This window comes from Pelodiscus sinensis, chromosome 2, assembly GCF_049634645.1.
Source record: "Pelodiscus sinensis isolate JC-2024 chromosome 2, ASM4963464v1, whole genome shotgun sequence".
Lineage (NCBI taxonomy): Eukaryota > Metazoa > Chordata > Testudines > Trionychidae > Pelodiscus > Pelodiscus sinensis.
The window spans coordinates 79,446,457-79,464,350 of record NC_134712.1 but is presented as its reverse complement, the minus strand read 5'-3'; the positions used below and the strand labels follow the sequence as shown (position 1 = coordinate 79,464,350).

General features: G+C 39.4%; 1 protein-coding gene across 1 annotated transcript in view; it reads right to left on the bottom strand.

Annotated features, from left to right (window-relative positions):
* Nucleotides 1-17,894, bottom strand: part of USP14 (ubiquitin specific peptidase 14) — a 38,039-nt gene that overhangs the window by 12,287 nt on the left and 7,858 nt on the right. Inside the window, exons 5-11 of the mRNA XM_075920914.1 lie at nt 16,166-16,269; nt 14,201-14,259; nt 12,041-12,171; nt 9,660-9,740; nt 7,918-7,997; nt 4,718-4,832; nt 54-119 (exon numbers count right to left, since the gene is read on the bottom strand). Coding sequence (XP_075777029.1) covers nt 54-119; nt 4,718-4,832; nt 7,918-7,997; nt 9,660-9,740; nt 12,041-12,171; nt 14,201-14,259; nt 16,166-16,269 — 636 coding nt within the window. The remainder of the gene's footprint in view (nt 1-53; nt 120-4,717; nt 4,833-7,917; nt 7,998-9,659; nt 9,741-12,040; nt 12,172-14,200; nt 14,260-16,165; nt 16,270-17,894) is intronic.

The following is a 17,894-nucleotide window of genomic DNA, read 5'->3' as shown; positions in this document are numbered from 1 at the left end:
TTCATGATGAAGTTATAAGATTACAAGAACAGTGATGACTGATTACTACTCACAGATTTTATGTGCACAGCATTTCTTTGCAATGTGGGAGAAAGTTTTGTGATTTCCTCTTGAAGACGCTGTAAAAGAAATTAGTAATAATATTAATTCTGAACTAATATTCACCCATTCAATATAAAACCAAAGCTGTTGTATGGAACATATACTATCTTAACTATAGTCCTTATTCCACCGACTACTCTTCTACCTAGTTTCTATAGCTTGCTATAAATAAGAGATATCAGAACCTTCCACAGAAGGATATAAGCAATTACAAGAGTAACACTGTAAATGTTAGTTAAAATTAGTATTTTCCTCAGTGAAATTAACAAGAGCGTAGCCAGTGCTCTGAACTGAGTAACAGAATTTTCTTAATACTGTTTGAATTGTTTAGAAATATTAATACAATACATAGTAAGTGTAACATCCAAACAAAACCAAGTAACATACAACTAATTGGGGGAAGCTGATCATACATTCAGATTAACCACCTGTTATCCATCCAGCTTCTCAAAGGTTTAGGAACCATGATTACTAAAAGAAATGACTATCTTTTTGTAAAAGTCTTGTTAAACTTTAAAAATAAGATCAATATATTACCAAAGCTAAGCTATATTAAAGAATATAGCAGTAAATATCAAATCATTATAAAAATAAATAAATAAGTCTCAATATTGGACTGGAGTTTGTAAGGCAGAAATGGATATTTAAATGAGAAGTGTAAATGCAAATGGAAGATCTTGATGTAGATTCGCCCTGTAAACATCTGTATAAGTGCTAAAGGACGGAGGTTATCCTTGTATACATACCTCAATATCAATTCGATTATTGAAATGTTTGTAAACTTAAAAATATGCAAGTTTGGCAAAGTCTCAAAATGGAGTCTGAAACTCCATTTTGAATTTAGAACTCTTTCTGGTAGCATCCATTTGAGTAATGCATTCTTTTACGTTCACAGGTAGCTGTTAGAGTTTGAAAATAGCAACTCACCTACCTGTTGGAATTTACATAATCTATGAATATTCACAAGCATCCTGTTCTACCAGTTTAAAACACGCCGTAAGAGCATCCTTTAGTGTCCAATCATTTGAAACCTTAGGGTTCATGAATATGTATGGGCCAAAACTATAAAAGCTTCTGTCACGCAGCAGTTACCTGTTGCGTCGGGCTTAGGGATAGGTTAGGTTCTAGAGAGAGAGATTCTTCAAGTCTTGTCCTAGGTCTGATAGAATGAGAAAGGTCGTGTAAAGCTATTTCTTTAGAGAACCTGACGGAAGATCAGTTCTCTCATTTAGGTTAGGTTAAGGTAGTTTAGCTTTTAGATACTATAGCTCCCGTCATCGAGTTTGTACGTCAGGCTGCGTCGGTCCAAGTATGTCGGCCGTCGTCGTGTCTGTACGTCGGGCGCGTCGGGATTAGTTTAAGGTTTTATTTTTAGGTTAGGTTTAGGATAGATAGGATCCAGAGTCGTCCATCGCACCGATCCAGTCGCACCGAAGCGCGAGAAGAGGCGTCGAGGACCAGAAATTCTGCAGAAGGCGAATCGACCGTCTTCGATCTCAACTCCTGCTTCGAGGGATCACCTTGGCTGTTCCTCTCCTGCAGCTAGCAAATAGCCAAAGGATCGTAGGTCGCCAAGCGCCGGATCAGCCGACGAGGGACACCTGGCAGGTCCTCCCCAAAGGCTTCCAATTAGCCCTAGGGTCGTAGGTCGCCAGCATCCATCCATCGTCTTCGCCGTAGACTCTGTTGTAGGTATAGGGACCTTGAGGTACTTCCCCTCCTGGTCCATTTAGTGTAAGAGGGGACTGCCCCCTTGAGTTATTTTGAAGTATTGTTTTGTTAAATTTATTTGTGCAACAATATAGTCTGGTGGTTTTCAGTTCAAAACCAAGTCTTAAGTCTTTATTTAATGCGCCACCTTAATCTAATCTCTCTCACTCTCCCGTGATCAGATATGGTTAGAGGGTCGCTACCTTAAATACCATCCCTTGCGGATTGGTCAGGTTATTAAATTAACTCTTGGGAGAAGTGTTCTTAAAGACCTTCTTCAATTCTGTCGACATACAGCTAACAAGTTTGAATCAGTGACATCATCAAATAGTCAATATTTATACTTTTTCAGAGGGTTCTAAAGAAATGACTGGTTGTTTAGTAAAGCTGTTTAGTTGAGATTTGTAGCCAAAGTTGATCAAATCTATAACTTGGAGCGGATTAATATTGAAACCAAAATCATCTAATGTCTAGAGCACAACCTCAGAACTAAAGCAGCTCAAAAGCTTCATACCTGATGGTCAGTTTGTGTGGCAACTACTTCTCTTTCCTCCATCAGAGTTATCATCAAGGAAGTGTGTTAACATATATTGTAAACAAGTTTCACCACTCTTATTTATCAGAAATTACATATGGAAGTTTCACGCCTCTCAGGACTTTATAAACATGCATTAGTGAATAGTTTTATGAGACAGTATTTAGGGCTGATTTTCTCCTAATGCTTCCACACCCTAACAGTAAAGATTAATATGGACGGGGATGTAACCAGACAAAAAAGTTTTCTGTTTCTTTTAAGGGAATTTTTTATACCAATTCTTCACCTCTTGATCTTCTGGCCCTTAGATCAGGATCTCAAGTTGCAGTCCAGGAGCCAGGTAGTGACATGCTGCTGGCACAGCACTTCCTACTAGTGAACCTCCATCAGATGCAGATAGTTAAAAGCTACAGTGGCCTAGTTGTTGTCATCATAACTTCCTTATCCCAAGTTTACAAGTTTTGGGAATTCTGGAAGGTCTGTCTTCCCTCCAGTGGCTTGTCCCAAAAGGAGAGGATTCTTAGCCTTCCCCCAATTTTCCTAGCTGGAGAATTTACTCAGTCTGGCAGACCCTCCTTCAGAGGTCTTTGGACAGATAAGGTATAAGGCCTGCAATTTGGTCCAATCAAGGTCAAATTAGGCCATCATTTGTAAAGCAGCAATTTGGAAGAGTCCTGCTTATTTTTTTTATTTTAAACTATCTGGAGTTTTTGTATACCACAGGAATTGTAAATCTGTGATCCCCACAAAAGTATCAGCCATCCAGAGACTATTTTTGAGGAAGCTAGCATGGTCTCATCTTGGTGAAATCTTAAAATGACATGGTGTCATCAGTTTATAAAATGGTCCACCCAAAAGTAAGTCAGCATTTATTGACTAAATTGAAACTAATTTCAAACCTCTTATATTTTACCAGATGTTTTTTGGCCTTCTTGAAACAGTAATTGCAGTACCTTCCTTTTTGAAATTGGGTTATTGATAAGACAGCTTACTTACTGGTAATTTACTTTTATCTAGATGAAACCCGTGTAATTTTTTTTTAAATGTACATAAAGCTTCTTATCGCACCCAAATACACTATTTCTCTCACAAAGAAGAGTGAACTCTTGTAGAAATAATTTAGAAAAGGTTAACAATTCTCAAAATACTATTATTTTGTACAAATACCACAACTGATGGTAATCCAGGTAGTGCATACATTATATGTTGGGCTTAAAATTATAGCAAAGCCCTGAAATTTGTGTAGAACACTTTCATTAAGTCACTTCTACTTTATGCTGCTGTATATTTGTTTGCCTCTGGATTTATTAGTGACGGTACAGTAACTGTTCTAGCAGTTGCCGTTGGATGGGTGAAGTAGAAGGAAAAAAAATCAGTTTGGCTGTTGAGGAAGCAAGAATTGACAGGTACTCCTTCCTCTCTCTTCCTTGTATGTCAGCTTACATTTGAGTAGGAAGGGTTCTCAGAGTTGTCATTCTGCTTGCTTGGCCTATTAGTATGCTTCAATTTGGTGTGACAGCTGTTTCACCAACAGCCAAAAAGCATCTTTACAAAGGTAAATTGAACAGTGGCTGACTTGATCAAAATATCTGCAATTATGAATAGTGCTACCTGCACGTTTTTCCTCAGTAGTACAAAGTATTGGGCATTATTGCTGGAAAGACATGCTTCAAGCATTTAGGATACTTGCTTTACTCATCTCGGTTTAATGGAGAATATCTATCCAAGACCCATAATAGTCTGGAGCACAATTTAGCATGATTTATAGATCTTCCTGAAGAGAACAGGAATTAGAAATCAATCTCTGGTAGGAATGTAAATTGTCAACCAATAGGGGCTGAAGCAGCTCCCTGCCCACAAGCAGGCAGGGGCTGCTCCAACTGGCTGCAGCAGCCCCTGTCTATGGGGGCCCAGCCTGACCTCCCCACTCTACATATGCTGGTTCCCTGGGAGGGGGGGCCAGCAGGAGCTGTTGGCTCCGCTCCTGAGGAGCCGGTTTCACTGGAGCAGCAAAGCCTCCCCGGGTATGAGCAGTGTTGGCTCACCAGGGGCTCTGCAGTATAAAGCTTTATATATGTAACTGTGTAACCACCAGGATTTTTAGTGGTCACATGGTTAAGTTTTAAAAGCACTTTTTACACCCCTAATCTCTGGCTGCATTATGTCAGGTTCCAAGTAGTGCTGTTTTATTTGTTTGTTAATATGCAATTTACTTCCCCTTTTCCTCTTGCCATATTCCACCCCAAAATTTCAGCTACCTTTTAAAGCTGGGAAAGTGAAACCTGCTATCATATGCTGACTCAAAGCCAAGGGCACTGATATAGGTCATTTAGAATGCAAATTAAACAAGGTATATTTAATATTACTCACCAATTTAAGTCCTGTAAAAAGATATTTGACTTCTTGATTAATAAAACAGCTAAGTTGAAGTTGATTTTCTTTTCCTTTAGTTACTTCCTCATCTTCTGCTTCTGTACATTTCATGCTTCATGCAGTTAAGGAAAACCATGACATCCTAAGTGATAAACTGTTGTGCTATTTACATAGATAGGATCAATGGAATACTAAATCAGTGAATACAATCTGAAACTCCTCATTGCATAGTACTTTATTCATCCCTTTAGAAAACTTAATTTTTACATGAATATGGTTTTAGTATCAGAAGAACTACAGTAAAACCTGTGTTATCCGGCATGCTCAGGGATTAGGGCGTTCTGGTTATCTAAAAATTCTGGTTATCTGAAGGTCCCATCAACCTAGGAAAAAACAATGGACAACAGTAAAACTCGTTTTTAATATTGGTAGTTCTGTAGTGTGAGGTAGTTGGGCTCACATTTCTATTTTGACTTAAAGATGGTTAGTACTTCTTAAATAAAAAATTGTTAAGCCAGTCATGGTAAACCAAGCCAGGCCTGTGCACTTGAAGATGTGACAGTATTGTGGCTGGGGGCAATGCCGGTTAAAGCTTTCTGGTTAACAGAGTACCGGATAACAAAGCTTTGACTGTACTAAGATTTAGTACACTGAAAAGCCCTTCTGTTAAACAAATCCCTACCCATTCATCTCTGCTTTAACAAATCTAATGGCTAGAGTGTTAGCAACAACTCGCAATAAACATTTTGTTGATACTTCGCCTTGTAAAGGCCATTTTACTACCAGGAAATTAATTGCTCGACTTAATTTGCCAATATTAAATCCTGGCATCTGCTGCAATATTACACTCTACTGGTAGTGAATGAGGGAAATAGAGAAAAGTTCTTTTACATTTGCTATTTTCCTGGCTCCCCCACTTCTTTAGACCAGTGTTTCTCAATCAGTGGTACGAGTACCCTTAGGAATACTAAAGAGAAGTCTGGAGGGTACATCAACACAACTGAAATTTGGGGAAACTGAAATTTTGTTTTAAGTTTTACAACGCTTTATTTTGTATTTTTTACACCCAAAAATTTCATCGCCCGCCCGGCTATGATTAAGTTTAATGTGTACTTTTTTTTGTGAAAAAGGAGTACTTTATACAGAACGGTTGAGAAACACTGCTTTTAAACCACTAGCCTTCTCTTTGCAAACTGGTTGGTATTTTTTGATGGTTAAAGTTCAAATGTTGTCAGTTATTTTTTTACTAAAAGTCAGACAAATATTCACAGGAATACACGATCCAAATAAACAGGGAGCTGGGCTAGTGAGGGAAGAGGAATGACAGCTGGTGCCCCATTTGGGAGAGGGGGAAGGACGGAATGAGAGAACAAGCCCCACTGCCATGATTGGGGAGGGACACAGCCTTGCTTCTGACCCTCATTGCAGCCCAGAGTGGTGGGGGAGAAGAGGGAGCACAGCCCTCCTTTCAAATTCACATGGTAAGGGTGCATGGCCCCAGCCACAGTGCGTGGGTGGGCACAGTTCCAGATCCACATGCAGCCACATGGAAGGATGCACAGTCCTGGCTCCAGCCATTGCGGCAGTAGCCTGCAATCCTGGCTGCAGCCCCAATCAAATCTGCAGAGAGGTGCACAGTCCCAATCAAAGCTGTGGGGGCGAAGGAGGGCGAGTGGGCACAGCCCCAGCTTCAGCCACTGAAGTCATAACTGCTATGACTAAATCAGATCTTCAGAGGTGGTACACATTCTTCCCCCCACCCCCCCAACACCTTCTTCCTTTCCCCTTCCTTCTTCCCTAATTCTCTAACTAGTGTCCTCATCATTTCCTCTTTTCTGTAACTCTATCCATCCTCCCCTTTCCTTTTCCTTCCTTTCAGTGGATCACCTGTCGGCTAGGTTATCTACAACCAGGCTCTCCTCTTTTGTGGTTTCTTCTACTGCACACTCCTAGCCTCCTATCAACTAATTCTTCTCTTCCCCATACCTTCATCTCTGTTCCACTATGCCCTTCCATTGCCATGTTCTCCCCGTCCTCCAAACTGCACCCCAAACTTTCTGTGGACTCATTTCATCATGCCACTGACCTATGCATCCATTCTCTTACACTACACAATCTGTTCCTGCCACAATTTAGGGGCTGAAATACTAAGATGATGTCCATGGTATGAGAACAGAAAAGCATGACCCTCTTGCTCCAAAAAGACCTAAGATCTAATGCCTGTCTTTACACTCTAGAGAATTATATGTGATTGCTACCCTGAGCTTAACAGACATTTCCTTCTCAATATCTCAGAAAGGAAAACAAACTGCCTTAGGTCCTTCCCATATGTCCAGAGAAAAATATTTCCCAGGCCCCAAATAAGGTATTTAAATTCATTACAGGTAGATGTGCAAGAATACCACATTATTCCTGAAATGCCACTTCCCTTGAGTATGCCAGTGTTGATCCACCTCCCTAAACACATTATTTTTCTATTTAAAAACCTACTGCCTAAAAATTGTGTATGGGCCCACTTCCTCACCTCTGAAGGTTGTGAGACTTCTTTTTTGCATTTGACAAAATTCCTCTGGAAAGGGGCAGTCTACTCCATGTTTTATACATTGTTAAGAATCTAGCCATATTTATATTAAATTAAAATTAATGGAGATTGCCTATCTCCTAGAACTGGAAGGGACCTTGAAGGTCATTGAGTCCAGACCCCTGCCTTCACAGCAGGACCAAGTACCATCCCTGACAAACTTTTGCCCCAAATCCCTAAGTGGCCTCCACAAGGATTGAACTCACAACCCTGGGTTTAGCAGGCCAATGCTCAAACCACTGAACTATCCCTCCCCCCTATATTCAGATACTGTTAAGCATCCCTGTAAAAGTAGACTTTCAACATTTCCCTAGGCAAAGAACTTCAAATGTTGTTAGTCTCTAGAGAAGCACCGTGTATGTTTCAGGTTGGGTTGGATTTTTTTCCCCAAAAGGCACCATTTTCCCTGTTACTGCTTATTCTAATTTTTGTTTAATATCCTTTTATGTGCTTCTATAATACCAGGCACACTTTTTACCCAGGTATCTTCTCTCTGTAGCCTCTTCTGGACTATGCTTTTAATTTATGTTATCCTATCCCTTATATGTGAAATCCCCTCATTTAATTACTAAATCAGTACTGCTCTTCACATCTTGATTTAGAATCCTTAGGATACGTTGTTTCAAATTCAATGCTGAAGAACTGATCAACTAAACTCTTCTTTTTAGAGGCTGCTGCTGTAGCTCCAGAGTCTGTCTGCAAAACAGATTCTCCTTTATTATAATTGTAAGTAGCAAACAAAAATAAGTCACTTTCATTCAGACAAGTACTTTTAAAAGTTCATTAATGCCTAGTCATTCCAAAAGAACACACACCTATCATTAATGTAAGAAAAGTAAGTATGTTGAAATTTCCATATCAGAAGGAAAAAGAATCAGACTAGACACCAACAATATTTAATTACTATGAAAGCAGTCTCTTTAAACCAAAAACCAACAAGCGTCTGTGTTATCAAGAACAGCACTGCTTTATTTTCCACTGAAAGATAAAGTACTCTAGAATACTTTTTAAATTATAAATGAAGCTGTTTTACCAGTGACCTTTTAACCCCAAACTTTCCACAATGTATTTTATAAAAAATATACTTTGGAGGAAATCTCAGCCTTAACCCCAAAGGAAATAAACTTCTCAGTGAGTTGACAAAGCTAATCCTTTGTTTGCCACAGCGTTCCTGCTGACATCCCTCTCTGATTCCACACAGCACAAAGATGCTTTTCAGTAACAGCCAAAGACGTATTGAATGAATACAATGTTAGTGCCACTAGACTCAAACAAGCATCGATCCTGAGACCCATAACCACTGTGGTCTTCCACCCTGGATTACATAGGGAGGCACTTTCCAGAGTTCGGGCACATCAATATGGGATTTAAATGGCATGGAGGGCTTTGTACTGTCCCTCAAAATCATGGGGCATTTACACTTACTAGTCTATAAACATAACACAAGGAAAACATGGTAGTGTGCTCCAGCCTAATGAAATTGGTTCAACTACTTATTGATATATGTAGTAAGATGAGGGCCTAAAACATAAGTCCATGCAGCACAGGCCTAGCTAACAATGGACAAAACTTGGCTAATATAAAGCAAAGCTAAGTTGTGAGCAAGAGAGAGGCCCCTGCTCACAGAACTTGGCATAAACATGGCTGAGAGTGCAAAACACTAACTGGTAATAGGCCCAGGTGTAGAACAGTAATTGGTACTGGTCATAAGTTGAAAGCACGTTCTAAAGGATGGTACCACCAGCTCATAAAAAAAAAAAAAAAAGACCTTGGTACCCATTCTCCCCAAAGATACTGACTCAGGTTCAGGAAACAGTCTGAACTTACAGCATAATAGATATAGATGTTCTAATCGAACAAGGTACAGTGTGATGAGTGGTATCTAAGTAGAGTCATATCAGGTTACCACCCTCTCAGGAGTGAGGTGTAACTTGCTTGTACCTGTATATAAAGTGATATTTTGGAGGGGCAATCTTTGTTCAGCCTAGGGGGCAGTGGGACCTCCCACTGATTGAGCTAAGTCCATTGTTACAGATGTGTAGTGGTTCAGTAGAGTCAATTGACAATTATTACTGTACTTCACTCAACAATAAACCTGGCTGGGTACCTTAGATCCTTATCTGATTTGTGGTCTTTGGGGGTTTTCTCAACACAGCACATATGATTGAGCACACATGCATGCAACCTTCTGGTTATCATCACTGACAGAGCAGGAGACCTGTCAGGACATCACACCAGTAAATCCTGACCTATTACACTGGTGACCCTACTACAATATGCACATCCAACAAGTCATGAATACCATTTTATAGCCTTATGTACAGTCAGAATCATAGACTATAAGATGATTTCAATTACCTCCATAAGAGCATCACCTTCTACCCCTTCCAGCTTTTGCTGTAGTACCCTCATCATTTGTACCCAGCATTCATTAGCATCCTATAAAAAAAACACAGAATATTGAAATTTGACTACATACCAGTAATTGGCATTTATTATTTTAGATATGTAATATTACGAAACTAAACGTCAATTCCCTAATTATAACGTGACATTTGGAATTTGACACTTCATTAACGCTGAACTTATTGCCATTCCAAAAGTACTAATTTGACTGAGCTGGTGTTTGAGTCTTCATGCAACTTTTTCTACATTCTACAAAAACATCGGGGACTGGAATCGATGACCTCTCAGGGTCCCTTCCAGTTCTACTGTTCTATGAATCTATGATCTGGCTTTTTAGGATTCAAAAGACTACAGAATGATTTTTGGACTTTAAAAGCTAGACGTAAGAAGCAATTTTGCATTTAGCCATTGCGGAGAAACTAAATGATTTCTTTGCTTCAGTCTTCACGGCTGAGGATGTTGGGGAGATTCCTGAATCTGCACCGTCCTTTGTGGGTGATGAATCTGAGGAACTGTCCCGGATTGAAGTGTCATTAGAGGAGGTTTTGGAACAAATAGAAAAACTTAATGTTAACAAATCTCCGGGACCGGATGGCATTCATCCAAGGGTTCTAAAAGAACTTAAATGGGAAATTGCTGAGCTATTATCTGTGGTTTGTAACCTATCCTTTAAATCGGCTTCCGTACCTAATGACTGGAAGGTAGCCAACGTGACACCAATATTTAAAAAGGGCTCTAGAGGCGATCCTGACAATTACAGACCGGTAAGTCTAACTTCAGTACCGGGCAAATTAGTCGAAACAATAGTAAAGAATAAAATTGCGAATCATGTAGAAGAACATAATTTGTTGGACAACAGTCAACATGGTTTCTGTAAAGGGAAATCCTGTCTTACTAATCTATTAGAGTTCTTTGAAGGGGTTAACAAACATGTGGACAAGGGGGATCCAGTAGATATAGTATACTTGGATTTTCAGAAAGCCTTTGACAAGGTCCCTCACCAAAGGCTCTTATGTAAATTACATGGCCATGGGATAAGAGGGAAGGTCCTTTCTTGGATTGAGAACTGGCTAAAAGACAGGAAACAAAGGGTAGGAATAAATGGTAAATTTTCAGATTGGAGAGGGGTAACTAGTGGTGTACCCCAAGGGTCAGTCCTGGGACCAATCCTTTTCAACTTATTCATAAATGATCTGGAGAAAGGGGTAAGCAGTGAGGTAGTAAAGTTTGCAGATGATACCAAACTGTTTAGGATAGTCAAGACAGAAGCAGACTGTGAGGGACTCCAAGAAGATCTCACCAAACTGAGTGATTGGGCAACAAAATGGCAAATGAAATTTAATGTGGATAAGTGTAAAGTAATTCACATCGGGAAAAATAACCCCAACTATACGTACAGTATGATGGGGGCTAATTTGGCTACGACAAATCAGGAAAGAGATCTTGGAGTTATCGTGGACAGTTCTCTGAAAATTTCCACACAGTGTGCAGCGGCGGTCAAAAAGGCAAATAGGATGCTAGGAATTATTAGGAAAGGGATAGAAAATAAGACCCAGAACATCTTACTGCCCCTGTATAAAACTATGGTACGCCCACATCTTGAATACTGTGTACAGATGTGGTCTCCTCACCTCAAAAAAGATATTTTGGCCTTGGAAAGGGTTCAGAAAAGGGCAACTAAAATGATTAGGGGTTTGGAACGGGTCCCATATGAGGAGAGGCTAAAGAGACTGGGACTTTACAGTTTAGAAAAGAGGAGACTGAGGGGGGATATGATAGAGGTCTATAAAATCATGAGTGGTGTGGAGAGGGCTGATAAAGAAAAGTTATTTATTAGTTCCCATAATAGAAGAACTAGAGGTCACCAAATGAAATTAATGGGTAGCAGGTTTAAAACTAATAAAAGGAAGTTCTTCTTCACACAGCGTGTTGTCAACCTGTGGAACTCCTTGCCAGAGGAGGCGGTGAAGGCTAGGACTATAATAGAGTTTAAAGAGTAGCTGGATAAATTCATGGAGGTTAGGTTCATAAAAGGCTATTAGCCAGGGGATAAAATGGTGTCCTTGGCCTCTGTTTGTCAGAGGCTGGAGAGGGATGGCAGGAGACAAATCGCTTGATCATTGTCTTCGGTCAACCCTCTCTGGGGTACCTGGTGCTGGCCACTGTCGGTAGACAGGATACTGGGCTAGATGGACCTTTGGTCTGACCCAGTAGGGCCGTTCTTATGTTCTAACTATATTCTATGACAGAATAAATTATTTAATAAATACATCTCCAGAAATGTATTGCTTGAATACCGCACAATATATTATACTTTAAGTATCAGTCTTTACCTGTTGCAGGTATTGGCCCTGATCACCTTTTTCTGCAAACTGTGGGAAAGCCATGTGTAAAAATTGCAGGAGAATGATGGGCGGGATGCTGGAGGATGTTTTATCCATGGACTCAAACAAATCTCTAAGAGCTTAAAAATAAAGCAAGTAAGTTTTGAAAGGAAATTAATTTAAAAATCCACTTAAAATATTACAGCAAACTAGTAGTTAAAATGAACAGCAAGACGACGACAATGTTCAAAGGGAACACTTATTTAACAGCATAAAATTAGAGCTTTTCAGGATAGGGCCAAATTGTATAACAGTAGGCACAACAACTGCACTGGCAAAATATGCCTGCAAGCATTACTACAACAGGTATAACAAATGACCCAAATATGAAAGATAGGCACACAGTGCCTTGCCCTTTGATGCCACTGGAATCGGGTTCCTCACTAACAGTCCCAAAATGGAATTTACATTCATCAGAAACTATTTAACACTCCTGATGCACAATGTCCTTGTAACACATCTACATCTAAAAATATTAAAAAGTGTTCAGGGTTAAGATTCGCTTTCTGTAACTGAAAGCCATAGAAATGTAATAATAAAAATGTCACTTATTGCTGACAATACCAAAACTAAACTTGATTTTCCACACTTAAAATTCTTCAGAGAATACTTAAACTTTGCACCCAGGAAAAGTAAGTGAATGTACACAAGTGCAGAGATTTCAAAAACTATTAGCAGTGGATGATGCTGATTAAGAGTATGTTGAGTGGCATCACACACACCTTTTCCCCACACTCCTAGCAGTATATATTAATCTTATTCCTAAAAATGTACCCATTATACAACACTAAGTTTATAGAGTGCTTTATGGACACTGACTGCTGCTTACAACAGCCTATGATATATGCTTTACAGGTAAGGAGACTGAGGCATGAAAGCTTTCATACCAATGGATATAGCTAATGTTATTTTATAACAAAAGGAACTAAATTTTCTGGCCTGTTTCCTTCTGTTCCATTGATACAACAGCTCTTAAATATTGCTCCAAGAAGAGGCATTATCCCAAAAATGCCTTTAAAAATGCCTGTGTGTCATGCAGGAGCTCCTGACCAGCCCAGCACCAAAGAGTTAACTAAAGATTTACTTATCAATGTATTAGACTCCTCAGAAGCAACATTGTCACCTCAAAAGAAAATAAGGGACACAAAGTAGATGCAGTGAGAGGGGAAGGGGCAGGCATGGTTGTATAGAGTAACCATTGAACTTACCACCCCAAAATTCGATCAGCAGGCATACCCACAAACAGGACCTTTCCTTCTTTATTTTGTTTTGTTTTTCCTTAAATGGACTGGTAGAAATCCCAGTGTGCTGACCCAGCATCTTAGTGGGGCAATGAAATAGAGTAAAAAAAGAAAACAAAGTGGACAAGTAGTACCCTTATTCAAATGTCGAGGGTCTAACTAGTGTTCTAGTTAGAGCTCAGAGATACTGGGCCTTTGTGAGCTCCTGCTACCCAAACCACCACCACCACCAAAATAAAACGTGGCTTTCCTTTTGGAGATTAAATGTCTGACACTATTACAATGCTCGAATCTCTAGCATAAGGATTATGGCATACTGATGATAGTAGTTGAGATTACTGGTATTACAAGGCCGATTAACATCTATTAAAAGTAGTGTTACTAGGACAGTGAATTCAAAAAGTGTAGTTACAGCCTACCATTAAGAGGAAAAAAAAAAGAATTGTCCACTGAAATGGTTACATGGAAAATGTTCACCTCAAATGAAGAAAAGGAGTGCCTTACAAAGTCCCAATTACTCTAAAACAGACTTGAGAAATAAGGGATATAATGCTTTTAAACATTTACAGCTAGATTGTGCCTAGATTCATGTATGCAATCCACACTATTTCAAGTGTGCCTTTGTTGCAGTACATTTTGCAAGGTGCACAAAAGTATGCTTTGCATCTAATAGTTTTTTCCTTGGAAGTACATTAGCTGGTAAAAGTTAAAATGAACCCTTCAGTGATAATGAATCTGGAACTCCCAAGGCATAGATTCAAAAGAAAAAACACACACTGATGACTTGCAATAGCATTCCTGGACTCCAGCTGCCAAGAAGTAAAGTTACACAATAGCAAAAACATTGGATTCTAATCCAAATACCAACCTGCAGTAATATATTGAGCAGAGGCCATTTCTCCCGAAGCTCTTAAGGCACCACCGTACCTAAAACAGATTCAAATAATTTGCATGAAATTAAAGCATCTAAAAAACAACCAGAATTAAAATTTACAAAAGGGGGGTTAAATGGTTAAATATTTTAAAAACACCGTGAAAACTTCTTTTGGGGAGATCCAGTGACCACCTGACAGCATACACTGTCCAGAGCTTTGACATTCATTCTAAACCATCATTTCTGCTATAATCATGCTGAAGCAGAGAAAAGGCTAGCATTCCTCAAATCATTTCTGTTAAACTGTGAATGAAACCAAATGTTTAACAATTATTTTATTATGAATTTTGCATGCACTCTATTTCCATTTAATTATCTCCCCCTTTCCCTCCTGTTTCTTGGAAGAGGAGGCTTTCCTTGGTTAGCACTTGAAAAGTAAGGCTGAACACTTGCCGAACCATGTCCTGCACAGATTTCTTTGCTTCCTTGCATTCCCCAGTTCTATACAGTGGCTCCTACTCTGTGACAGGCTCAGATGGCAGAACATTTTCCCTGCATGGAGCAGCCATGCCTAGATCATATCCCCAGATGCAGGAAGTTTTGCATCCTCCAATTTTCTACCCCCATCACTCCTAAGCCACAGGGGAGGAGTCAATGCACAGGGAGCATTTGAAGTAAGATGCATCATAGTTTTAAAGACCTTACTACATGCATCTTACTTCAAAGACACTAACACCAGATTACAGAGGGAAATTTCAGAACTTTCTTTCATGCTTAAATTTGACACTTTACAAACAGGCCTTAACAAAGATGCTAATTACCTTAACCATTACAAAGATAGCTTCCCACTTATCACCCCTGATTAGCCATTCATTGACTCAAATAACTATTCCCTCCCTCCCTCCCCCTCGCCCCATCTTCTGTACTAAATCTGATTTGTCAGTTTAATCATGTGTTCACTTTTTTCATTGTATTCCTTTGGTATATATGGTCATGCCAATTCTCTTCCAGAATATGATCTGAGGAAGTGGGTCTGGCCCACAAAAGCTCATCACTTATTAAACCATCTTGTTAATCTTTAAAGTGCTACACAGTTTTTCCTTTTGTTTTAGCAAGAGCAGACTAACACAGCTACCTCTCTATTACTATTCAACATAATGACATTTAAGATTTAAATAGCTGAAATAATGAAATTTACTATTTTAAAAACCCCATGACTGTGAAATTAACCAAAATGGACTGTGATTTTGGTTGGACCCTAATTGTAATACATTAAGCAAGATCAAAATATTAACCTCCAAAGAGCAGATGATCACACAACAGCCTGTCAGAACAGTTTTGTGAAGTTTTATTTGCAACAGACTGGATCAGAATTTGGATGTGAACTTTTTAGCAAGACAGAATCAACTCCCTATTAAAAATATTGCAGCTCCTATAAATATGCAGCTTTAACTTTACAACACAAACTGTGAACTGTTTTGAATTCTTACTAAGGACAAAGATGTACCACATACAATAAACTTCTGATAATCCGGCACCTTTAGGACCCAGGGGGTGCCGGATTATCAAATATGCCAGACTATCGGAAGGGGGGAATATGAGGGGTCTGGGGTGGTGTGAGAGGGATGGGGGGGCGGCGCTGCAGGACCAACCCGGCAGCACCCCAGCTGCTCTGCTCCGGGCACCCCAAGTCAGCCGCTGCTGAAACTAACCAGCAGCTGACTCTGGGAAGCCCGGGGCAAAGCAGCTCCAATTGTCTGGCTGCCTGGAGCACTTCCGGGTTCCAGGTGGCGCCGGACTAGCAGGAGTGCCGGACCACTGGATGCCGGTCAACTGGAGTTTTACTGTACAATGATTCTATTAGTCTGTAGCACTATTAGGAAGACGGTTTTACCCAAAAGACACTTCATAATCCAAAGAAAACAATTTTAATCTTACTACTTTTGTATTGAAACCTACTTCTTAAGGGCCTCTTTCAGTTCTGGCACAGAGCGGATACACTGAACTGTAGCATTCATGTAACAAGTGTTGCCAAGATTTGTCAAACCACACGGTAATTCCATCTGCCAAGAAAACATACAAGGTGCTTGAAGATTTAAGAGAGATGAAATAATTTTAGTATACATACTGTAACTCAGACACTACCGTGTTTGAACAGGAGAGGTCTGAAATTAAAGAAATCTGATCAACCACCATGTTACAACAAATTCATCTAGTAAATCTATTAAACAAACTTAATTTTTATAAAGTGTATTTATTTCCCAGTTCTAGTACCTTATTAGTGTGAATTTACTGTGTTTTGGTGCTTTTAAAAACATTAAAGAGTGCTTCATTTTATTTATGTACATTTTGGTATAATAAATAGAATGAAATTTACAGGACAAACTCTTGAAAAGTATTCACAAAGGTTCAAATTAAAATAAAATTATAATAAAATTCTTGCTGATTGCTTTGATAATCTTGCATATCTTTTTAATGACAGTGATAATAAACTTACCATATATACTAGAACATAAGCCCATTCATTCATAAGCGGACACCCCAAACTCACAGAAAAAAAAATTTGAAGTCAATGACCCTTTTATAAGCTGCCTCCAGCATACAGCTCATCAGCCTCAGTGCCCTTCAGCTCCCATTGGCTACTCTTTGCTGTATACAGTCAATGGAAGCTGAGAGGCTCTGTGCCTGCAGCTAGCACATCCCCTCAGCCCGCGCTGCTTCCCGTGGCTCACATTGGTCTTTTACCTTGCCTGCATGTAGCTCAGCCATACAGTTTACCCTGCCTGCCTGCCACTGCGATCCTAGTGCTGGCTGAAGGCATAGAGTCTCTCAGCACCAGCTAATGGAAGCTGAGAGCTTCTGTGCCTGCAGCCAGAGCAAGGATCGCTGTGGCAGGCAGGCAAGACCATATGGCTGAACTACATAGTGGGCAGGGGCCCATTAGCCAATGGGAGCCATAGGAAGTTTGCCAACCCCTCCCCACCATGGAAGAACCCGCTCATAAGCCAACCCCTGCTCCTCACAGTGGGATATTTTTTACCAAAAAATTCGGCTTATGAATGAGTATATACGGTAAATCAAGGTTAAAACAATGTCTACATTCTCAGCAGAACTCTAAAAAACTAATGAACCCATGGTTAAAATTTTAAAATATATTTTGCTTTATCATTGGTGTACAAGGAGGAATTCAAGAAATGTTTTAAACTTCTGAAATCCTCAAGTTTACATTTTAATATTGATCTAATTTCTTTTATACTAATAACAACTGGACCATAATTTCAGGAATCATTATAAATAAATGCACAAATACATTATGGTATCCTGTAAAGCTTATTTAATAAGAAGTGAGCCAGATGTCAGGAAAAAAGGATTAATACAAAACGAGTCAATTATGAATTTGGGTAAATTTGTTGGGGAAAAGCATTAATCTAGCTACCCAATCTGTGCAGTGTATTTATTAAACAGACTGGAAGCATATCTGAAATTCATGTGTCAAAAATGCAAGTACATACAAATTGGATAAAAGAAAAAGTAACAAGTTCTTCATATTTTATCCAAGACGAATGCCTCCTTTTTCACCTGGATAGCTATAGTCTCCTAGGTTTATACCATTTAAGTATAAATTATTTTCCTGTTAGACCCTAGGCAGCTTTTATGTAAGTATTAAAATACATGCCAATCCTAAATT